Genomic DNA, 24,177 nt, shown 5'->3' on the forward strand with positions numbered 1-24,177 from the left:
GGGCTGGGACGGGGGGCAGCCAACATTTTTTTTGCTTGGGGCAGCAAAAAACCTAGAGCTGGCCCTGGCAAGACCTGCTTCCTCAGAGCGATTTTAGTGTCAACACAGGGTCTGTGCCGTGCGGGCGGGCACATGAGGCCCCACCCTGCTGGTGTCACCAATGAGTTAATGAACCCAGTGAAACCTTTCGTTCCATTTTAGTGGCGTCTCAGAATCAGCTGAAAGAACAACGGCTTTCAGTTTCCCCGAGCACACAGAGATGACCCTCTACCCCAGCTCTGCAGCATCTCCTCCTACTGCACTATTCCCCACCCACTCCCCTGCAAAACGCCCACCTTCTTGCTCTGTCCGATTCTCCCACGGCTCTCTCTGCTGTCCTGCATTCTGCTGCCTACCCACAGCCCCCCTCTCCCCGGGCTGATACACCAGGTCACTAGCCTCTCCTGCAAATTCCTGCTCAAGCCCAACTTCCGCTGGGATGCCTACCGGAAATCGGTCAGCTAATATTGGTTCACTAGGAGAGCAGCTGGGGAAGAGTTCATGGAAAAACTATAATAAAATAAATCCAAACAAGGCCATCCCTCCCCCAATCATGCTGCGATGGGTTTTCCTTTCCCCCACCCTTCATCTGTTGTCTTAAAGACTAAGCTCTTCAGGGCAATGAGCAGGTTGTCTCATGTGCTTGGACCATGCCTAGCTCACCAGGCAGGCACTACTGCTACATAAATAACAATGAGGCATGCCTGCCAGGCCCCTGCCTCTTTGGCTGGGTCACCCAGCTGCAGCCGTGCAGCGCAGCTCTCGCTCCTCTGCGTCCTCCTGCACCAGCTCTCCTCTCCCAAGGCTCAGCCTCACGTCCTCCTGCTTCTCCCACAGCTGCCACTTTCTCCTTCCCCATTTTACCCTTGGAAAAAAATGGGTTGCTCAGCATGCAGGGACCAAAACATGATCGAAAAATCATGCTGCAGCCTAGGCAACACTATCATCTAGCTTAGGTCCCCACCTTGGGAAAGACCATCCTCCTCCTAACTCTGATAGGTCTCATTGCCTTGGCCAGCCAAGCGCTGGTAGAACCCTGCTTGGCCATCGTGCATGAGATTATTAAAGGCTTTAAACCACTTTGTTATAGCCGGTTAGATGGGCATCCTGAGGAACTCTTCAGAAGGGCCTTTCAGCTCCACCCAGCTAGAAATCTCAGCTCCGGGAATGGCCATGTCTCAAGGGGTCTCACTTGTGTTTGAGAACTTTGGCCCAGACCCTCAAAGGTATTTCAGGTGCCTAATTCTCATTGATGGGCCCTATGTGGATCTAGTATCAAAATAAGCAGCTTTCAGTCACGCTCAGTGGCTCCGGTTTCTTACCCGTGCCACGCACGTAGGCGGTACCACTAGATGAAGTCTGGTAGAGGGACACAGGTTCCTGCTCTTTAAAAGGATCTTTGCATCGTAAGACTGACTTTTAAAAATTCTTTCCATTTTAAACTGGATGGTATCCCTGCATTTTATGGATAGGAATGGATGGAGCCTCATCGCCTCCTTTAGGTGACATATTAAAACACACGATCCCCCTTTCACAGCGGGGGGGGGGGGGGAGGGAGTTGACACAGTGTTAAGTAACTTGCCTGGGCTCCTACAGTGAGTCAGTGGCAGAGGGGGGAATAGGACCCATTGGTAGAGCCCATCCCTGCCTTTTGTGCCGAGGCAAGATGCCTGTCTGGATTTGCACTAATCCAAGCATCCGTCAGACCAGGCATTTATTGGGCAGCTGCTGCTCTGCTAGCTAAATGAGTGCCAAGGATTCTAAGCCCTGTGCTGGGCAGCGTTAGCGTCAAGTGTTAATAATACTCTGCTGCAGAGAAACTAACAGAGCTTTGTTGTGTTGCTCTCTTTCAGTTCTTTGCCTGCGTTGTGATGATAGCCTATGGGGCGAGCACTTTCTTCAGCTTCCAGGCATGGAAAGGATTTGGCAGCAATGCAGCAACCAGTCAAGTGACTAACTAACCCCCCCCCCAAGGACTGGGTCTCTTGAAGGCAGTTTACAGTTGATAGGGTAGGGGTGGGAGGGCTCACTGGATTTGCATTGAGTGAGGGAGCCTCTCATCACTAGGTCTCTCATTCAGATCGACCTAGGTCAGTAGTGGCTGAAAGTCATAACCGGCCAATAGCTGTTTGGTGGCCTACGTGAGGGCTGACACGTGGTCTTTTAATGCAGCTTACAGTGGATAAGTGTCCACAGCACAAAACCCACCACAATTGGCCTCCCTGTATAGTGAAAGACTGACTTGGGAGACTGAAGTCCCTGGAATTGGTCTCTTCATGTCAAAGTAGCTTAGGGCGGGGGTCCTCAATGTCTTTCTGAGCCCCCCCCCAACATACTATAAAAACTCCACGGCCCACCAATGCCCCAACAACTGTTTTTCTACATATAAAAGCCAGGGCTGGCATTAGAAGGCAGCAAACAGGGCAATTGCCCAGAGCCCCACGCCAGGAGGGCCCCACAAAGCTAAGCTGCTCAGGCTTTGGCTTCAGCCCCAGATGGGCCCCGGGGTTCAGCCCTTCACAGCAGGGCTTCGGCTTTCTACCCTGGACCCCAGTGAGTCTAACATTGGCCCTGCTTGGCAGAGCGAGTGAAATCTGCTCACAGCCCCCCAGGGGGCTCCGGACCCTGGTTGAGAACCACTGGCTTACGGAAAGTGTATCCGTGGCCTGCCTATCGTGCAGCAGTTCTGCCATCCAGAAGACTTCAGTCACCCAGGCTGGCCAATCCAGCACATTTCACTTGCACTAAATTCACTAAAAAACAAACCAAGACTCCTCCCCCAGCCACTTGCAGCTCTAATGTAAATAATGTAAAATTAACTCTTCGGTCAGAGCAATGGCAGAGTTGTGGGAATGGAAGCTAGGCACTGGTACGAGATTGCAACCGTTATTTTATTGATTTCTAAAATTTGAAGTACGAGTTGTATGTTATAAATAAAAATCTTTCTAAATCCAACAGTTGGTCAAGGAAGTTTTTAGTAGAAACTTGCTTCCCTCCCGAAAAGAAACACTGTAAGGTAAAACTTTGTGCCAAATGAAAAGCAGAGAGATTCACTTGCCCAGTAAAGTAGTACTCACCATGAGTAAGGGTATCATAGAGTTTAAGGCCAGAGGGGCCAACTAGATCATCTTGTTGACCTCCTGTATATCGCAGGCCACCAAGACCACCCCACACCCGCAGAATCTGGTCCCAAGTGTATGCTATCAAATCTATTGGGTTTGCCCAATGCTGCTTTAATATTTAAATTTAGAGTTAAGTCACAGGTTTGTCATGCTTTCTACCTTGGACAGAGAAGGTGAAATCCTGGCCCCATGGAAGTCAGTGGGAGTTTTGCCACTGACTTCAATATTTTGGGTGAAATCCTGGTCCCACGGAACTGGGGAGAAGAGTCAAATCATTAAGCCCCCCCCAAGCTGCAGGTGATCTCCAAAAAAGATAACATTGTGGGTGATCTAGCAATGAAGACATGAGACCAGAGCTCCAGTCGGGGAAACTGCAGTAGTTCCATTGACTTAAATGGAGCTATGCCAATTCCCACCAGCAGGGGATGTGGCCAGTCAAGTCCAACTTACGAACTTTAAGGGATTTGTGGAAGTGGGAGAGAAGGAAATCCTGAAAATGGCATTGGTACCCAATCAGATAGAGACATCATCCTGGCTTTCCTTTGATATACTTTGCTTGCTCAGGGTTTTTTAAAAGCTTAAATATAGTTTGGGCAACTTTCTCACTTACAGGGAAAATAGCTAAACATTCTTTTCCTACCTGTTTAGGCCAAGCTCTGTCATTCTTCTATATGCAGTTGACTCCAGCTCTAAACTGATTCCAAGTTTTAGGATAAAAATACCAAAAAAAAAAACCCTCAAAAAAAGTTAAGATAAAATCTCTTTGGAGACAAATAACGCTACACATTTGTTTGAGGAAAGAAATCCTAAACTCTGAAAAGTAAATCAGACTTACACAGAGATATTGCATTTGTATGTAGAAATTTAATTTAATTGTATTTAAAAAAACTCTGCATGAGAGATAAAATCAGAGACTCTAGTTACATGAATGTTGTAGAGATGGACAATAATGAAGATACTAGAGTGTAGGAAACATGCAGGGCAGAAACGGGCAAACACACTGGGCAGAAATTGTACTCATGGCAACGGGGAGTAAAAATAAAAAGTATTAGGTCCCAGTGGTGCCCGCACTGAAGTCTGTGGGGTTTTCCCATTGAAATACATGACAACAGGATTGGGAATTTAACAGCTGAACTATAAAAAAAAAGGTTTGGATCACAAACATGCTAAACTTTAACATAGGTGTAGCTCAGCATTTATACGTGACGAGTACCACGTGAAGACTGTTTAAATCAACAGATGTATACCTTGCACACATGTAATATGTATAGACTAATCAGCTCTCCTAACTACAACCATAGTTCTCTGCATACAACCAAACCAGCAACCTGCAGTTATAAACACTAGTTAGTTTTCTATTGCCCTTTTACACAATACACTAATTACAAAGGCTAGCTGAAAAATGGATTGGTGAGATTAGAGTGTAAAGTTCACAGTAGATATACCAGAAAGGAGGAGGGAAAGTTGTGTTACAGACAGTGAATTTAGCTACTCTGGCATTCAGTGAACACTTTATAAAATTCCACATCCAGATAAGAACCACCCTAAGCTGTACCTTATAGGCTCTGACATTACAAGTTACCAAGCTATAAAATCACTATATTTGGAAGAGAATTGTTTTGAGATGCTCATTTCCATCATTGCAAATGAGGAATAATCTGAGCAGTGGCAACAATAAAGGAATACATACTTTTCCCCTCATCCCCAGTTCAACTACAAGAGCATTCACGTTTGTAACTTTAATCAATTATTTCAATTCAACACTGAACAATGAATTGTTAAAAAAATTTTCAGTAGGATTTTCTTTTAAAATCTGACAATCTATTCCCAGTACAAAAACAATTTCAATATAATACACGTGTAAAAAGATGATACTGACAAAAGAATCCTAGCCCATACACTGAAATGAAAAGAATAGCCCGATTCAAATCTTCTACAAGCACTGTCTTTCAACCATGAGTATTTTCTTAGAGACTGTACAAGCTTTCCCAGCAGTTCCTCCTATAGATTCTTAGAACAGCTGGAGGAACTGCATTCAGCCTGGACCAGACATTTAACCTAAAAGAATCTCTCTCATCTCCTCGTCCCAAAGTATCTGTGTGGTCTTGAGCGGCGGATTATGTACCCCTGGGAAATACTGATCTTTATGGCAGAGATGGTAGGCAAAGCCTTGTAGCAAAATGGGAAACGCAGACATCTTCTGGGGGCAGAGCATAGGCTGGTGTAAACTGTCATTGTTATCAATGGAGCTATGACATTTTACACCAGATGATGCTCTGCCCTCACATCTTTAGACTCTGATCCTGCAATTGGATTTGTGTGGGCAGACACCAAGCCTACACACAGTCCCACTGACTTCATTACATTGAGCTTCACCACAGGGCTCTGTCTGCAGGATTAGGAATTTATCTTTCAAACTATTATACTGTAACTAATATCTTTAACAAATGTCCACGTTACACTAGCACAGTATAAAAAAGTGATTCAGTTTAGCCTTTCATTGCAAAGAGAATTAAGTTTAGCTTGTTTGATGTTCAATAAAGTAGAAAGCCAAGAGAATTACTTTTAATCAAAAAGCATTCAAACAAAGCATTTGGAATAATGCAGTTCCTTCTCTACAGCACATTCATAGAGATTTCTAAGTAAAAACTACTGGCTTGTGAAAACAACAAAGGATTCCGCTTGTGATTTTAAGATTGCTTCAGGATGTAGATTTTCCAAATCAAATCTGAGATCAGTAAATAGTTTATTGGAAGAGTTACAAAACCCTGAAGGGGAAGGTTTTTAAAAAGTGAATGTGTGGGAGGCTTCTAACAGAAATACTAGGACACCTCCAACAGCTGAACTGCAGAGTTATAACACTACTCTGGAAATTTAAGCTCAATAAAGTTATTTGCTACTGTATTTTTAGGGATAGGACAGGCTAAGAAACTACAGTTGTTCCATAATACTGAAAGTCAGTGTCTACTCTACAAAAGTAGAGGAGTTTGAAAAGGTTTGTGGCCAGACCATATTATAATATAAACATGGTTTATGCTTGCCTGTGTGGATAGGAATTTTTTTGTAACCATGTTAGAAAACTGCATTTTAACTTCAGGGTGAAATCCCAGCCCTTTTGTAATTAATGGCAAAGCTCCCATTCACTTTAATACAGCCAGGATTTCACATGTAAACAGATGAACAAGTTTTCCATCTGCACAGCCAAAACACTAGCACATTATAACAACATTGATTTGCCGTGGCTTTGGTCTGTCTACACTAGGCTCTTGTTAGAAGTCTCCTAGTGGTTTGGCTGCACTGGTGCCAACCATGGGATTTTTCCTGCTGCTCACAGAAGATAGATGACATGGTGCTAAGAACACCAGGACCTCAGCTCTGTCTACATTAACACTCCCCTTGTCACTACTGGCTGGTGTAGCAGCACCCAGAGTGTTGCAGCAGTGGGAGGTTTCATAAAGAAGTCTATTGCAGACAGTTGTTGAGTACATCTCTACTAGCAAATTTCTAATGTGTTTTTCAGTATCAGTGCAGCTGCTAGCAATGGTAATAGCTCTAGTGTACACTGGGCACAAGCACTTTAATCAGCATATCACCTAGGGAGTTAGATGATGTGGTGGTAAAAATGCCTGTGTTTGATCTACACAACACCTTCTACCCCGGTAGCACCCATGCTGCATCGCTGTGGAAAAACAAGGTAAGAAAGTTCCTAATGTAGGCAAAGCTTATGTTTTACAGACATATTTGACCTGGTTAGTTCTCTAGTTTAGTTGGCGCCTACATGCAAAGCTGAACATTAGAGCTCTGCAAGTTCATCAGAGTGAGACTGGGTATCTGCCCATTGGTGGATCCTCTCCTGTCCCCCCAACAATTACCACAGAACTGAGAGAGAAATTCTCAAGCTAAAATATGTGCAAAATATATTCTGCATGTGTCACAACATATTCTTCCCCATAGACGAGCTGCAGCACTTCCAATCATACTGAAAAGATATTTTTCAAAAAATGAAAGGTATTATGAGCGTGGGAAGTCAGAGGTGGTGGAGCTGTAACCATCCTACCCAGAAAAGGTTAAATGATCATCCATGTTATTACAGTCTTGTGGTTTTTTTTCTTTTTGAGTTTACATTTCTGGAGAGTGACATACCTGGGTTGTAATTTTAACCAATAGGAAACACATATACAGTCCCATTTAGTGAACTCCTTAGTACAGAGTCCAAATTGGTTGGTGCGTATATCTTATCAATGTATTGAAATCAGTTATTCTGGAAGGGCTGGAGTTATTTTCTTTTATGATCACTCAATGCGAACAGTAATTCACAAGAGCAGTTTAGAGGATCAGGCCTAGTGAGATGTAGTGAGGCAATCAGCTTCCATTACCACTGTAATCCTCCACTGCCCATAGTGTTTGGAATGTCCAAATGAAAGAAGCAGCACTCAGCGGCAGCTGTGAACTAGTGTCGTAAACTGTTCTGAGAAGAAGATATTGAGGACTTGCTTAAAGATGTCACCACTAACCCGCTGCTTAAATCCAGACCTCGACCTTCTTTTTCCAAAAAAGGGGGGGGGGGGGGAACAATACTCAGCTCAGTAAGGTTTCGAAACAAGCGGGTTTTCAATTTTAACAGATTAAGTAGGCACATTATAATTGGTATTATTAGCATTCTGCTTACTAAACCAAATACAGTACCGCACCTTGCAGCATAACTCCACAAGTGCACATAATTGGCTTCTGGGATGTGTAAAATCTACAGCTGAGCCTCCTCTTTCTCCCACTCTTATTTGTGGATGAATCCAGAAACTAACAAGGGAATGTGGGGGCTGCTGCTGTGTAAGTACCTTGGCTGATGTTTTCCCAGCTGTGGGTAGACTTAGGCACAGCTAAAAATCAGTGTGCTCTCTGCTGGACTGGCCTAGGAAAGAAACCCTGTCAGGATTCCTTCTTCCTCCTAGTTACCAATTTGGGGATGGGAAGGTGGGTAGGAATGTAGAAAAGGGTAAGAAAACCCCCAGACCCAGCCAGCCCAGAGAGAAAGGGAAACTGCAGTACAACCACTGCAAGAAGCAATGGATGGGACTTTAAAAAACCTCAACCAATGAAAGGGTACTGGAAAGATTCTGGATTCAACGATGCAGAAATGTGCATCACTGAGGAATTTCACCAGGTAGTCGCTTTGTGCAGGTTTTCTACAAGAGTTATCAGATCTGCTTTTCAAGCCTATTAAACAGCTACATCATGAAGGCTATTTGCCTTTTGATCCTATATCTCTTGAATGAATGCTGTCACCCAACACTGCCTTCAATGCTATAATGCAGGAGCCATACAAAAGCAGCTACCACTGTGCTAATTAAAACAGAACAACCCAAAATACTTACAGCTCTGTAATCCAAGAACATTTCTTTGAATGCCAGAAAATCAGTAAATGTGAGAAGCATGTCAAATATATCACCTGCCATCTCGTCTTTGTGCTGTCTGTAAAGTGGGAGATTTATAGGTTTAATATAATTGTAAGACATGACATCAGATTTTAAAGGCACTCAGAGGTCAAATTTAGTACATAATTTAGGTTGTGCAAAAATCAAGATTTAAACAAGACCAATAGGAAGGTATTTAAAATTCTAACGTAAAACAGCTTTATTAAATAAATAAACAATCCCCTGTAGTGTCTGCAATCCAAACATCTGCAATTGCAACGTTCTATCTACTTAAGGTTTTTATATAGTTATGTCTATCCCCATGATACCTAAATCCAGAGATCTGAGTATTGCACCAGTCGACAGAAACCAGAAAGTGAAAGATCGGTAACTTAAGAGGAGTTAAAACTTGGCTAGTCCACATTTTCATTGCCTGAAATAAGAGAAATGCTAAAAGAAAACCAAGTGAAAAATCTTAAAGAGTTTTAGTCCTTTTGCTTTTAATTATTTCAGACATCACTAGCAACAAAGGAGTTATTCGCTTTAATTGAACTTTAAGTAGATTGTCAGTACACATCCACTTTCACAGGACTTATTCTAAGCAATTCAGATTTTCCTAATATTATTGAAAAGCCCTGTACCTTACACTGATGGATAGTCTAATCATACTACTGTACTTTCATGCAAATTTCTTGACGCTTTATTCAAATATCTGAAGCAGTTTTATTCTTTTTTATGAGTCCATTTCTAATAGCACTGATTTTCTTATTCAGCAGAAGAAAATATGTTCCTTTAACAACTTCATTCTCCACATAATTAAGCTAAATTTAAACAGCAGAAATTACTTTAAATTGAGAGTAACCCTCCAACAATGTCAAACAGAGACTTTTCACCAAAACTGAATTACTCTTTACATTCTTTTATAAAATAGGGATTGGGGTAAAGCCATTTATTTAGGCGGTTTCTGAAAGCCTAAGTACAGAAAACCTACTGGGCTTAATGCAAGTGGCCTTTTCACCCCAGGCTTCGAGTCCTGAATTGGGGAATAAGAGAAAGCAAGTTTAATGGTCTCATTCTGGTCTCCATTTCTGCCTACCACAAACCTTCCATACATTTTGGCACAACATTTCAAGTCAGAGGCCTAGAATAGCAGGGGATTGTGGACGTGAGGATGGAGGTGAATTACCAGAGTTGTATAGACAAACTCACATTTCCTTTTTTTAAACAAGAATCCCTTCCACAAAGGGAAAAAAATATCAAATCCTAGTTTGGTCCCAGGTACAAAATGGTTAATACAGAGAAAAGCACAAGAAAAATACCCCGAACCAAAGCCTTACTGTAATGACACGGTGAAAGCTGCCATATTAAAACCAGGAATCCTGTCAAGTAGTTTTTCTTCTATGTATTTCTCTACTAAGCAGATCTAAAAGAGAGGACATAATCATAAATTCCACATACTGACTTTATAAAGGAGTGTGGTGTTCTCACATTCCTACATCTTATTCTCCATAGGCTTGTCTTCATTAGGCAAAATGCATCACAAATCCCATTGGATGGAACTTTCTGCACTTTCAATGATAGGCCAATGCTTTGCAATACCACCAAAGAGCCATCCTTAAGCATGTTTGCAAGCACAGGTTGTAGCAGTAAACACCTCTACTTGAAACTAATTTTAATTAATTTTAAGGAACTGACAACTGAGCTCCTCCAAACAATTTTTGTGGTCTTACAACCACTTTTTCTGACCCTTTTATAGATATTTTCTTTCTCCTGTTTGTACAAAACCCATACAGTGAGGAAACTAACTATACAGAGGAAATTGAGAAACTGATTTTACATTGTGCTGTCAAATATATTAAGCAAACAGAAAAAAACCCCGAAGCATTATTTTCCTTTAAGCTCAGTTATAGTAATCTTGTCTGTTATTTACAATAGTAGGTAAAAAAATTACAGACAGAAGTGTGATTTTCAACTTGATAGCATCCCTTTAATGATGATTGGTTCGGATTATACCATATAGTAGCAGAAAAAAATACTACACAAGTCTATTAATTTTGTATAGTGTTTTGTCCCACTTCCTTTACTGGCCTCTATGCAATGGAACTTCTACCAATTCACTAGAGAAGAACACAGAACGTATCAAATAATTTCCTCCTTAATTGCTAGCTAATGTATCAGCAGGGCCGTCCCTAGACATTGTGGTGCCCTATGAACCCCCCCCCGGGGGGGGGGGGGGGGGAGGAGGGCGGCCCCCCGGGCCCCGGGGGGGGGGGGGGGGGGGGGGGGGGGCGGGGGGGAAACTGCCCCCCAGCACGAGCCAGCAGAGCAGAGCGGGTTGGGGCCGGGTCGCGCCACTTCCTGCCGCCCGGTGATTGCAGGGCAGGCCCGACCCCGCACTCACAGGGCGGCGGGAAGTGGAGCGACCCGGCTCCAACCCGCTCCACTGCCTTGGGACTTTGGGGGCAGGAGGGAACCGCCTCCCAGCACCCACTGGCGGCGTTGTGGAGTGGGCTGGGGCCGGGTCGCTCCACTTCCCGCCGCCTGGTGAGTGCAGGGCGCGCCCGACCCCTGCTGCAGTCCCCCAGGATGCAGCTCAGGGGAAGGGGTGGAGTGGGGATGGGGCTGGGGCAGAGCAGGGCCGGAAACTTTGGGGAAGAGGCGGGTGGGGGTGGTGCAGGGTCAGCTTTCCTGGCCTCAGCCGGCCGTGGGATCAGGCTGGCCGCTGGAGCAGCACGCAACTGCGTAGTTTGCGTATGGGTAAAGACGACCCTGTGTATCAGTTTAACTACAACCAGATCCTAAATGAGGGGGATAAAAAGTCTCATGCTTCAGAGTCATTATTAGAGATTAGGATGAGATCTTCATGGGGGACAGATATTCCCAAATCTGCTTACTGGTGGGCTTCTTGCACTTTCCTCTGAAGCATCTATGGCTGGGCACTGCCAGAGACACGAGACAGGCCTAGATGTTGAATCCAGTATGACAATTCCTATGTTCCTAGTGTACTAATCTAAATACAACTATACCCCACACAGTGGCTGCCTAAACCAACCTTCCATTCAAAAGGCTTAAGCAGTTCTCAAACACTTGTAGAAGATTCCTTGGCAAAACAGAAAAAAGTAATTTGGAACTCCAGAATATTTTTTGTTGCTTGCAGGCTATTGCTATACTTCAAAGACACCATAGCTAATAATTTAGATTTACTTGATTCTGATTGAACTTGTATTTTAACAACAGAGGGGAAAAAAGAACCTAACAATGACTTTAAAAGAAAAGCTAAGTACTCTGAGAAAAACCACCAAAAAAAAAAAAAATCTTACATATTCATTAAAAATAGAAGTGTAGATGAGCTTGTTTTCTTCTGTATCTTCAAATTCCCGGTAGTGTTTATCCATAAAGCTTCTTTGTATTAACTGGAAATCGTCATCTGAGCCACAATAAGTAAATTGCATATAGTTACATTCAATTTATCCACACATTGCAAGACAGTAACCACATTCACTAATGTTCTGTTCTAATAGCTCCTACTGCTGTAGCATGGAACCCCGCACATATGCACTTAGTCACAACAACAGCACAGCTGTTGTTAGCTGGGCCAGCTTTCATTTCTGACCAATCTATGAGACTATATGGAGGCTGCTAGCAGAGTAGGTGTTGGTGCAGCAAAGAATGCTGCAGATTCAAATTCTGCTTCAGCCAAGTCAGCTGGGATGACCAGGATAGCAGCATGTTGATCTATGTTGCGAGTGTGGTACATTTAATGATGGAAAGAGACAGAATTTGCAAAAGGCAGCAAAACTGCTAGGGCACCTACTTGAACAATCCACTTTTCTAGTAAAGATTTTCACATGTTCTCAATATTAAGGTAGTTCTTTAAAATTTACTTTTAATAAAGAGGCTGTTAGTTTTCAAACAATCAGGTTTTTTGTTCACGTATGTGAGTTATTAGTGAACAAAAACTTTTTTTTTTTTAAAGACAAAGTATATTTTTCTTCCCTCCATTAGTTTTAAAGAAAAAGACAATGGATTTTTCTTCAATTCAGGAAGAATATCGTCTCTGAAAATGAGTGCAGAAAGCTACAACCCTTAGAGGCCAATTTTTCAGTTATCAATGAGTGAAACTGGAGGAAGACAAAAGGGCAGGGAGTGGCACTTAATATATCATAACAGGTGCAAATATATATTACACACTTACACATGGTGTTAAAATAAATCTGCACAACTCTCTAATCTCTTTTACAAATTAACCCACTCAAAACTGGTGAATTTGTTACCATTTCTCCAGATTCAGCTACACCTATCACAAGGAGAGCAGCTGAGAGTGAAGAAAATAAAAAACTTTATGATTTCTTAGAAAGGTGTGTGAATAAGGAGGAAGATGTTAACTTGAAGAGGTTGATGACTGGTTAACACAATGAGCTCTCTCTTTCTCTTGGCATCTTGTAAATCCTCTTTATTCAACCTTAACCTCTTACTTCAAATTTCTGATTTGAGGATCTAGAATCTTTTATCCTCCCAAACCCACAGGGCAAAATGGCTGACTGCTCGTGGCATTCTTTGCACCAATAGATCCTAACACCTGAGGTTGTATGTGTGTAAGTTACTTATAACACAAAAAGCAAAATCAATTCATTTACCCAGAGGATAACTGGGATGTCATATGACACTGAGGGACAGACAGAGAGGATGGAAAGCCTTGGTTTTCACGTGAGAATTTATCAGGATTGTTATTTACCATAACTTTATCAATGAAGAGAGGGTTTCTAGTCTCCTCCACACACCTCTGTCAGTGAAGTTCAATCCTTATTTTGCCTCTCAATATTTTTACTGCTCATTTTTAGGCATATCTAAATGCAGGAGCTTACCCATTATAATATCTTCTAAATACCCAACAACCGCATCAAATTCTGCATCTGAAGGAGAGGAGCTGAAAACAAAGAAAGGAAAGATTAATTTTTTAATGAAAGCCTAAAGACAAATTAGCACAATAACCCAGCCTGCAGATCAGAGAAGGGAATTATCTCCCAACTTCACATTATAAAAAAGCTCATTGCACAGAAAACTTTACTTAATAATAAAAAGTTTATTCCTGTGACAGACGTTAATCTCACTAGGTCTCCACTGTATACTAAAGGGGGTAGTTACTTATTGGAAAGAATTGTTTTACTGGGTATTTTTGTTAGTGTAATTAATCTCTTGGTGCAGAAGATGTTTAAAAGGTTTGTTCAGAGCAATGGTTCTCCATCTTTTCCATACCGTGACCCTGTGTCACAACGAAGTTTCAGTACCCACCTCACAAAGGTGGTTGTAACTCTCCTGGAACTGTTCAAGACCCATCCGCAGAGGACCCTTTGGAGCACTCAGTCATATATTACCAGACTGCATATATTTTTCATAGTGTAGCAAAGGTAAATGATGTAATTTATAGGAATTGTTAAACATTTCTCTAATGCAGTACACCACACTGGGGGTTTAGAACTAAATTTCGTAATCCCTTAATCTAAAAACATGGTGCTGCTGTCATTTTATAACAAAAACATATGCTCGCTTTCAAATGGACTCCTTTAAATGGAGAAGCACATTAGCAGCACTTCAAAAGTCTGGGTCCCTCTGGCAATGTTATATTGTGCAATTTGTTCATAGATACCAAACTCTCCCTGACTATGGCATTTTAGGGATGAACTTTACTTAAATAAATTCTCTAATGTATTAAGTGCACAACAGGCTTTTCTCCCATATTGGGAATGCAAGCCTTGTTGCACATTTTTCTTGAACATATTTATCTTCTGCCATTCAATGAAGGCCCCACTTAATTAATCTACAAATTCCTCTCTCTCTCTCTCTCCTCTTTCTCTCATGGGATGAAGGATATTGCTTCAGACTGTCTATTTACAAAAAATCCTTTAAAATGATATTGCTGTTATCACCATTAGACCATCCATTATGCCTTTGCAGCTCAGACAAAGATAACACAAATGAATGGCAGAGTACATGATACAACACCAGAGGGCAGAGTGCCACAACAAGAGTAGCTTATAAACACCGTAGCTAAAGCATTAGCATCACATTTATGGTTCAAGACAATGGGGTAATTGTTTCTCACTTATGCACAAAAGCAGGAGACATTCATACCTAACTCCCAGTCTTTTCTTTAACGAGAGTGATGGGCTACACCGATGAAAGAAGAAATATCTCTGTCATTTTTGTATAGCTTGTTCTAACATAGTTTAAACATTAGTTTTAGATTTGGTGTGGTAGTGAGTAGGGGAATTCTAATAATATTTTGTCTAGAAAAAAAATCTCTATTTTCTACTCATTCCAACCACAGCACTCATCAATTAATAATACCAAAGCCCATAGTGCTGTGTAAGAATACATCTATACATGCATCACGCTCTGCAAGGAACACATTCAAATACAACTTCCAACAACCGTAAACAGGGTAATCGAGAAAGTGAGAAATTATATGGTGGCAAGGGAGAGAAATTTTGAAGATACAGACATCCCTATAACTAAAGGGTCAGATCCTCAAAGTTATTAGGCTTCTAACTTCCACTGAAATCAATGGTGAGTTACGTACCTAAATGCCTTTATGGATCTGGGTCACAATGCTTATTTTGGTCATTCAGTGAGAGGAATGTCTGAGAGAACAGCATGATCAAGGAGGGGTTATCATCCTTCTGGATATCAAGGGAAGGTTCATGCAATTTTGAGGTCAATATTGCCTAAACTCTCACTTGTTATTATTACCTCTCTGGTGCATCACACTGTTTTGAAGTTCTTATATGAGTCTCTGTCTTCTCATCTATATCATCTAACATCATTCTTGGTTTTTTCCCTTTTCTATTTTTATTTATTTATTTAGGAAGATTTTACAAGTTTACAAATCCTTACCATGTAAATATTAGAAACAAAACAATCATTACACAACAGTTAGCTTTTGTTTAAAGAAAGATTATACAGGAATTTAGTCACCAGATCTTTCTATTTAACAAGGTGGTACAAGATTACAAAGTGAGACTCCTTACAACCCCTGTCGCTTCTAGTGATTTTATTAAACTGAATGAAATCTTTATGTACACAAGTTTAGCTCACCAGGCTTGTCTATCACATTTTAATATTAAAAAAACTGAACAAGTATGCAGCTGGGTTTTTTTGCAGGTGAATACACTTTGAATTTTGAATAAAAGGTAACCAAATATATAAGTATTTGTCCTCTGTCTATTTTGCCAGGTATATAATTGGCGTGTTAATTTTTCCATAATCACAACCTCCCATGTTTTTTTGAACCATTCCTCTAAAGTTGGGCTGTTATTCTTTGTCCAAAAAGAGGCTACAGTGGAGCTGTTTTTAACTAGTGAAAATGCTGATCTGGAATCTGGATTATACTTACATGGACACACCAAAGTTTTCTTCTTCTAAAGTCTCCATCATTTCTGCATCACCTGTTGCACCAAACAAATTTTTAGATAAGAATTAAAATGTTTTCTATATCAGCAATGTGTTTATTTTTTAAACAATATATTACTTTTAGCACACATACAGCTTAAATCTTCAAAGTTATCTACGAACATTGCCTAGTTAGCCATAAGACATTCATTAAATACAAGACTTGCATCTTGTAGGATTTTGTGATCTCATTTAGGCATATTCTTCCATGACTACTGAGTTCTCTGCTTCTCCTCTAATACTCTGAATCCTTTAGTTACCTTCACTGACTATAGGAGAACAGGCCTACAGAAATTTGCTTAACCCACGAAAATGGTTTCAGTTGATACCTGGCACCAAAGCATATACCACTGGCCACTGTCAGAGCCAGGATATGGGAACTAGATGGATCTTCAGTATGATCCAGTCGGGAAATGTCAATGTTCTCATGTCTCATGTATTCTGTTCAATAAATCCAGTGCATTGAGGTCTGGGCAGACACCCCAGGCCTAGTGTATCCCAGAGCACACAGCGAGCCCTACCCTGGGCCATCACCTGGGTGCTGAATGGACGAGGTCTTTTCAAACCAATTACTGACCCTTGCGGGCATGGCAAGCAGAGGGGGACCCAGCCCTTCCAGGTTCGCTGTGCTGGGGGTCCTGGAGTTGTGCAGGGCAGGGGCCGAGCCTGGGCTCGCTGTGCTGGGGTCTCTCAGAGCTGTGCGGGCCGGGGGGACGAGCCCAGGCTCACTGAGGGCTCGGCTCTGTGCACCCAGGACAGGCTGCAGCACAGTCTCCTCGGCGCTGCACGAACCAGACAGGCAGGGGAACGGGGAGCTCCTCCGGGGGCCAGGCGGGGCCCATGGTCCTGCCCCTCCTCCCCGTTAGAGACACTCCCACTGCTGTCAATCCGGGGGGAGGGGCAGGACCAGGCCCCATCCTGCTCTGCTTGTACTGTGCCCTGAGATCCCGCTGGCTCCCTCCCCACCGCCCACCACTTGCTCCTCTCGGCCTGCCCGCTGGTTGGCCGAGGGCACCGCTCCACCTCCTGGCCTCACCCTCCAGCTTCTCTCTTCCTCCTGGACGGACCCCAGTGCACCTCTGGCTCCGGGCAGTCTCTGCTTCCCACCACCTGTAGGGGCCTGTCTGTCTCCCTGGAGCTGAGCCACCTAGCACTGGGGCAGGTTTGGGGGAGACAGTGTGGGGAGCTTGGCTGGGCCCCTCCAGGCAAGTGGGTTCTGAGGGAGCCCAGCTGGGGCAGGCCCTGGCCTGGCTGATCGCTCCACTCCCGAGGGGCCAGAGCGATTCCCGGCCCCCGGACCAGCCCTGGCGGCTCAGCTCAGCAGACACAGTCGCCTCCCAGCAGGGCCAGTGAGTGCGGCCGAGAGGCAGGGCGTGGGGAGTGGGTCTCCGGGTGGCCTGGGGGGGTGCTGGGCTGTGAAGGGGCAGGGAAGATCTGTGTGTGTTGGGGCACTAGGCAGTGGGGGTTCAGTGGGGGGTGCTGGGCTGTGAAGGGGGCAGGGAAGATCTGTGTGTGTTGGGGCACTAGGCAGTGGGGGTTCAGTGGGGGGAGTTGCGCTGTGAGGGGGCAGAGGGGTTCTGTGGGGGGTGCTGGGCTGTGAAGGGAGCAGAGAAGATCTGTGTGTTGGGGCACTAGGCAGTGGGGGTTCGGTGGGGGGTGCTGGGCTGTGAAGGGGCGGGTAGGATCTGTGTGGGTTGGGGCACTAGGCAGTGGGGGTTCAGTGGGGGTGCTGGGCTGTGGGGGGTGCTGGGCTGTGAAGGGGCGGGTAGGATTTGTGTGTGTTGGGGCACTAGGCAGTGGGGGTTCAGTGGGGGGTGCTGGGCAGTTGGGGGGGCTGTGGGCAGCGGGGGTGTTGTGCAGGGCGCTGTGCATTTGTGGGTGGGTCCTGGGGGGCCTGGGCATAGTGGGTGTGGGGGGCTCTGGCCACAGGGAGTCGGGGGGCTGTGTGGCGCGACGTGGGCCTGCCCCCAGGGGAAGGGACACGCTGGCAGCACAGGGCCGGGCGGAGCATGGTGCGTCTGGCACTGCCGGTTTGTAACTAGTGCCCTCGCACTGGGCTGGGCAGAGCAGGGCGCCCCTGCCACGCCCCATTGCCCCTGACCGCCCCCTCGCTCTCGGGACCGACCCCCGCTCCATTGCCCCCCTGGGGGCCCACAAAAGGTTCATGGGCCCTGGCCCGGGGTATCAGCCCCTCCCCCATGGGGGCCCCGCCCCTCGGGACATGCGGTGCCCCGGGGCCCTCCCCCCCGTACCTGGCTGCCGGGGGCCGCCGCGCTCGCTCGAGCTGGGGAGGCCTCCCCATAGAGTCCGTTACACACGCCCCGCCCTTCCGTCGCCTAGGCAACACTCCCTTCCGCCCCGCGCCACCCCGGAGGCGATGCGGCCGCAGAGCCAATGAGAGCGCGAGGCTGGGGCTGCGCAGCGCGCGGCGCCCGGCCCGGCCGGGGAGGGGGCGCGCGCGCGCCTGCAGCGAGCGGAGCTGGGAGGCTGGGCTCGCTGCCGCCGCCGAGACGCAGCGGTGCGGGACCCCGCCGTGGAGCTGCAGCTAGAGCAGCCACCCAGCCCCAGCCCGCCCCGTTCGGCGCTGGGGCTGCTGGGGAGCAGGGGCTCGGGGAGAACGAGCATGTGCGGGGCTGGGCTCTCGACTTTGCTTCCGCCTCTCCCCTCGCTGGAGTTCAGCAGTCGACGGGAGAGCGATCGATTTATCGCGTCTACATTACATGCGATAAATCGGTCCCCAGTAGATCAATCACGATCCGGCGGGTAGTGTAGACGTACCCTCAGGGAGTTGGATTTATTATGCTGCCCGGAGAGTTGTACCAATGTAACACTTCTCATGGAGACTAGCCCTTAGCAACACTGGTGATGATAGGGACATATTGTTAGTAGGTTTTTTGCAAACCCAAGACAAGCAGTGTGCCATAGCAGGATACAAAGGAAAAATCAAAATAGATACTTTTAAAAATAATCTATTTTTTAAGCAGAACACAAAGTATCCTGCTATTCACATGATTTAACATACGATACAATTCTCAAGATGTCCCTTTTTCTCGGAAGCACAGTTTCAGCCATCATTAGGAAGCAGTTTAAGTATCTTTACGGTGGTGAACCAGTACTAAATAAGTACATGTAAAAGGTAATTAAACAAGTTGAACAGATGAAATGTCACACAGTTAGGTGTAATCATTTTAGAATGAATCTTTTCTACTAGTTCTGCCAAGTGGGTCCCAGAATCCTAATCAGTATTTTAATTAGCAGATAATATCAATTGACACTTGAAATTCCTCTTGTACAGAGGAGATATGGGAGGGTTGGTTCCTGTTCAAAAATGGAATGCAGGCTAATTAGCACTCCCCAAAAGTTTTAATAAAGCCAGGAGCTGCAATGCCATTAACATACTGCCAGGATGCTTTCAGGAGGGACGAGGCCAGGGCTGGCCAATCTGAGCCTGAGAAGGAGCCAGAATTTACCCATATACATTGCTAAAGAGCCACAGTAATATGTCAGCAGCCCCCCCCATCAGCTCCCCCACCCCGCTCCCAGCACCTCCCACCCACTGGCAGCCCCACCAATCAGTGCCTCCCCCTCCCTCCCAGCACCTTGTTGTTTCAGGGTGTAGAGGGTGTACGGGGCGGGGGTGGGGGAAGAGGAGCAAGAGCACGGCAGGCTCAGCTGAGGGTGTGGGAAGGTGTGGAGTGGGGGTAGGGCCAGTGGCAGAGCAATGAGCACCCCCCGGCACATTGGAAAGTTGGCACCTGTAGCTCCAGCCCCGAGTTGGTGCCTCTACAAGGAGCTGCATGTGGCTCCAGCGCCACAGGTTGGCCACCCCTGCACTAGGCAATAGAACTGGTGCATTGGACAACACCCCCACTCGCAACATCTCACATTCAAGGCTGTGAAACTTGTAGATAAATAGATAATGTTGCATATTGTCAGCATTTAGTGGAATACATTGTTGAATAATTTGAAAAAAAAATCCATTTTCTGATAGAGAATCCTTTCACAGCCTCACTTGCTGAGATTTACCTAGAAATGAACGAAACCACTAAAAGAAGCTTGAGATGGTGCAGAACGTGGCAGCCTACGTGCTATATAACCAGTTGATGCAAATGCAGCATGCTGGTACCGGACAAACTTCCCAGAGAATTCTGGATTGAATTCAAAATCTTGGACCTGCTCTTCAAAGCCTTCTACAGACTGGGGCTAAGATCCCCTTGGAGCTGCCTTTTCCTCATCCCTCCAGGTGAAAATCAGCAGGATTTTAGCCAAAAGCTGCTCCATGACAAGAAAGGTTTTTACTTTGTATTTCACTTGGAAGGCAAAACCAGAAATACACAAGGTCAGCTGTTCAAAAACACTATTAACTGAACAGACTTTGCTGCTGGATCAAATTTCATAGAAACCTTACAGCATTGTGCCCACTTGAGTGAACAGCCCTGTAAACATCTTTTCATAATTGTTAAAAAAAAAAAAAAAGACAATAGTACGTGCTAGATTAGCCAAATAACTCAAAGGCCACTCTATTTTTTGTATATTTAAAGCTTAACCACCTTCCCGCCATGGAACTCCCATTCTACTTGATGCAACATGGCCCTATAGACCTATCCAGTAATTGGTTCTCTTCTCTCCACCCCCACCTGTAAGAGAAAGATCCTTCACCCCAATCATCTCACTGCCTTAATACTCAAATATTTCATCTACAGACAAGAGAAAGGGCTCTGTCGATCACTGGAGACCCATGAATATCGTAATGATGTGCAGAGGATAGGTTAAGAACAACTGTCCAAGCCAGACTGGACCAGCTCTTTAGTGCGATAAGTCTGGTTAAGATGAGCAGGGAAATAATTAACTCTTAGCAAAAGGAAGTTATTTGGATTTAAAGAACCACTCATGGTAGATAACCTTTATGAGCGGGGGAAATGTTTTTGTCCTTCTTGCTTCTTTATAATGTGTACACAGGAATGAAAGCTTTTCTTTGGTTTTCTGCTTCTTTTTCACCTTAGAAATAATCACAGCTGCCAGGCTGACCTTCCCAGTTGTGGCTAATGGTTTCCTTGAAGGACTAGAGAAATGGGGGGGGGAGGTGGGGCTCTCAGCTCTTGGTTGTGGGGGTGGGCTATTAAATTTGTGAGCTCTTATCTCAGCTGTTTAACCCCTTAACAAACAAACAAAACAAACATCCAAAGCTTTGAAACAATTTCACTACAAATCACTTTCCCCACAGGTTTCGCTTCCTTGGTACCTGTGAAGCCACCACCTTTCCTAGCTTGTCCTTAAGGGTATGTCTACACTTCAAGGTAAGCCCAGGGTTAGTGGGACTCAAGTCAGCTAGCTGACCCATGTTCGGGAACCCTGGGCTTCAGCATCTACACTCTATTGTAATTCTAGGTTAAGAATTTTCTGACCCAGGCTCAAACCTAGGGCTCTGGTGTCCACACTATAGTGCACAGACCTGAGTCAAAGTAACCATATTCTACAGTCCCTAGCAGTGCTGCCCCCATCCCCCGAATGTGGCTGCTCTAGCTTATGGTGCAGTGGGAAAACTTTACTGCCCACCCTGCAAATTACAGGAAGCAGCTCACTTTGCAAAAGCCTTGATCGGTTTGCTCGCCCTTGCAAACCCAGGAGGCTCTGGGATAGTGTGCTTGCAGATCAGCGATCAGAACAGAATAATGTTGACCTGAGCTGCTGCCATTTGCCAAGTGTGGGGGCTTCCATTTTCAATAGAGTGGATTGCAGATTGCAAGGATATAGAGGACTAAGGAAGTTGTCCCATGGAATTGTGGAGCACTTCCAGATGACTTCTGTAACCCGAGTCAAGCAGGGCTACAGCTACACTACAAAGCAATAGGGCTTGGACTCTGGGTCCTGGCTTGACTCTAGCTTGGACCCTCCAGCGTCCTGGGGCCCTGGGTTTGAGCCCTGGGTTAGCGCAATTGCAGCGTAGATGCAAGGAGGGTTAGGCTCAAACATAGGCTTACATTGCAGTGTAGATACCCTACAGGTCGTCCAAGAACAAACAGACAGAGCTGAATGTATAGTGCAAGAGTCAAGCTGAACTGCGCCACCCAAAACTTAAAAAAAAAAATTATATATTCAGGCCTTCTTTACATACACATCATGACGTTTAATACAGAACAACCAGTTGCGCAGGCTACCTTAAGGTAAACAGCGGTTCCTACTCTTAAGCTCTTGTGTGCTGTACAGAAAGAGGAGGAAGCCAATAAAATACTGGTGGTAAGATATAAAGTGTCAAGGGTAAAAGTTTCCAAACACATCTATTTTCAAAAGCAACTTAGGCACTTGGGGGCCCAAGTCTCCTTGAAAGTCAATGGGAGTTAGGAGCCTAAGTCACTTAGGTGTTTTTGAAAATTCTACCCCAATCTACCCTGACCGGGGAAAAAACATGGAAACTATCAGCACCTTTCTATAAAGGCGGATGTATACCGTTCTGACTCACACATGTTCCTTGCAGCATTGACAGTGCCTTGGAATTTACAGAACCTCTATTTTTGCAATTAGAAGCAATTAGAAACTTAATTTTGAAACTAAGGGCTGGTTCACACTAACCCCCCAGTTCGAACTAAGATACGCAACTTCAGCTACGTGAATAACGTAGCTGAAGTCGAAGTACCTTAGTTCGAACTACAAGGTACTTACCACGGGTCCACACGCGGCAGGCAGGCTCCCGTCGACTCCGCGCACTCCTCTTGCGGAGCAGGAGTACCAGCGTCGACGGTGAGCACTTCCGGGATCGATTTATCGCGTCTAGACAAGACGTGATAAATCGATCACAGAAGATAGATTGCTTACCGCCGAACCTGGAGGTAAGTATAGACGTACCCTAAGTCTTAAATTCTAGGCTTTTGGGGGGCAACGACTGGGTCTACTTCTGCGTTTGTAGAGCATTCAGCACAAGGAGGCTCAGCTCTGCCTGGGACCTCAGTACTATCATAAAAATACATTTTGGAAATTACAAGAAAATCCATGGGGAAGAATGTAAATCCTCAGAATACATGGATCTTCCATTGTGACTATTCCAACCTATAAATCAGGACACAGAGCTCTGAAGGAACTAGCTTTGAGGTGGAAGAGAAGTCACATCACTGTAACTTTAATAAGATGACTAAGAGTTACGCTAGTGTGTATTCAGTCTAGTAAGAAAGAACTATTTGGAAAATTCAGGAGGAAGAAGGGTTTATAACCGATTTCTTAATTTGTGCAAGTGATTGAGAGACTCGTTGAATATCTGCATTTTGGGGGTGAAAGTCACCCTTGGGCAGAGGATCAGCACAAAGAGCTACACAGTACTTAAGTCCAAGCCCTCAAGTGGTGAACAGGCCATTTGCTGGCCATCTGCAGAGGGGTGACTTTCATCACCCTTTGAATTCTTGAAGGCATCAAGTGAAAGAATAGCTTCAAGGGTCTGATTCTGTGAGGTGCTCAAGGCTCTCTGCTCTCATTGACAAACAGGAGTTTAAGATGCTCAGCCCGTACAGACAGGCCCCAACTATACTTTGTATTAAATATAATTTACTAGTACACTAAATTTATATAAATTTTTATTTAAATAAAATACATCTTGCAGCACAAGAGCTTACTACAGCAATCTCCGCTATTAAATCTTTGCCAAGAAGTGTGGATTTTTTTGGTCTAAGTTATTGTGTGTGAGTTAGCAAGGCTATTGTACCTCCAAAGAAAAAAGTGTAAAAACTTGGAAGATTCTGGGTGAGGTTCTCAAACTGGCCCAGGTTGGTAAAGTACCATTGACTTCCATGGTGTTACACCAATTTGCACCAGCTGAGGATCTGGCTCTGTTTCACTACATTTATACTTGGACATTGAAACAACCCATCTATCCAAAGTTGCCTGCTGAAGTGAATCCTTATTAACTAAGTTTCACAAATTTATGATAACAGGGAGTAAAAAGGAATCACCACTTGATGATGGCAACCAAAAAGAAAGTGTGACCCAAAATCTATACCTGGTGCAGGGGACCGTGTGTGAGGTTCTTAGTGTAGGCGATGTGCATTTGTGGTTAAAGACAGAGTTAAACAGAGCAGGACCGAATGTGCTATTCAAATAACATGTATTCGTTTAAAACAATATTAATACATTTGCTCAGAATTCTTTCCAGACCTTTTGAGAGGTCAAAA

General features: G+C 44.7%; 2 protein-coding genes across 2 annotated transcripts in view; one reads left to right on the top strand and one right to left on the bottom strand.

Annotated features, from left to right (window-relative positions):
• Positions 1-2,405, top strand: part of PLLP (plasmolipin) — a 25,227-nt gene extending 22,822 nt beyond the window's left edge. The window contains exon 4 of the mRNA XM_024214004.3: positions 1,893-2,405. Within this exon, the coding sequence (XP_024069772.1) occupies positions 1,893-2,000 (108 nt within the window). The 3' untranslated portion in view covers positions 2,001-2,405. The remainder of the gene's footprint in view (positions 1-1,892) is intronic.
• A 1,600-nt stretch (positions 2,406-4,005) lies between these two features.
• Positions 4,006-18,355, bottom strand: ARL2BP (ADP ribosylation factor like GTPase 2 binding protein). The gene is made up of 7 exons (XM_026652723.1): positions 18,274-18,355; positions 15,966-16,017; positions 13,438-13,499; positions 11,893-11,999; positions 9,910-9,995; positions 8,534-8,630; positions 4,006-7,710 (listed from the first exon to the last, which is right to left on the bottom strand). The coding sequence occupies exons 2-7, from the start codon at positions 16,004-16,006 to the stop codon at positions 7,612-7,614; spliced, it is 492 nt and encodes a 163-aa protein (XP_026508508.1). The 5' UTR covers positions 16,007-16,017; positions 18,274-18,355; the 3' UTR covers positions 4,006-7,611.
• Between the last annotated feature and the right edge of the window lie 5,822 nt (positions 18,356-24,177).

The sequence above is a fragment of the Terrapene carolina genome, unplaced genomic scaffold, assembly GCF_002925995.2.
Source record: "Terrapene carolina triunguis isolate 2854851 unplaced genomic scaffold, T_m_triunguis-2.0 Scaffold130, whole genome shotgun sequence".
NCBI classification, from domain to species: Eukaryota; Metazoa; Chordata; order Testudines; family Emydidae; genus Terrapene; species Terrapene triunguis.

Coding starts and splice junctions, on each gene's coding strand:
- ARL2BP (XM_026652723.1), bottom strand. CDS start 16,006: ATGATGGAGACTTTAGAAGAAGAAAACTTTGGTGTGTCCAT. Junction 13,500..15,965: donor GAAAACTTTGGTGTGTCCAT/GTAAGTATAATC, acceptor CTTTGTTTTCAG/CTCCTCTCCTTCAGATGCAG. Junction 12,000..13,437: donor TTTAGAAGATATTATAATGG/GTAAGCTCCTGC, acceptor ATTGTGGCTCAG/ATGACGATTTCCAGTTAATA.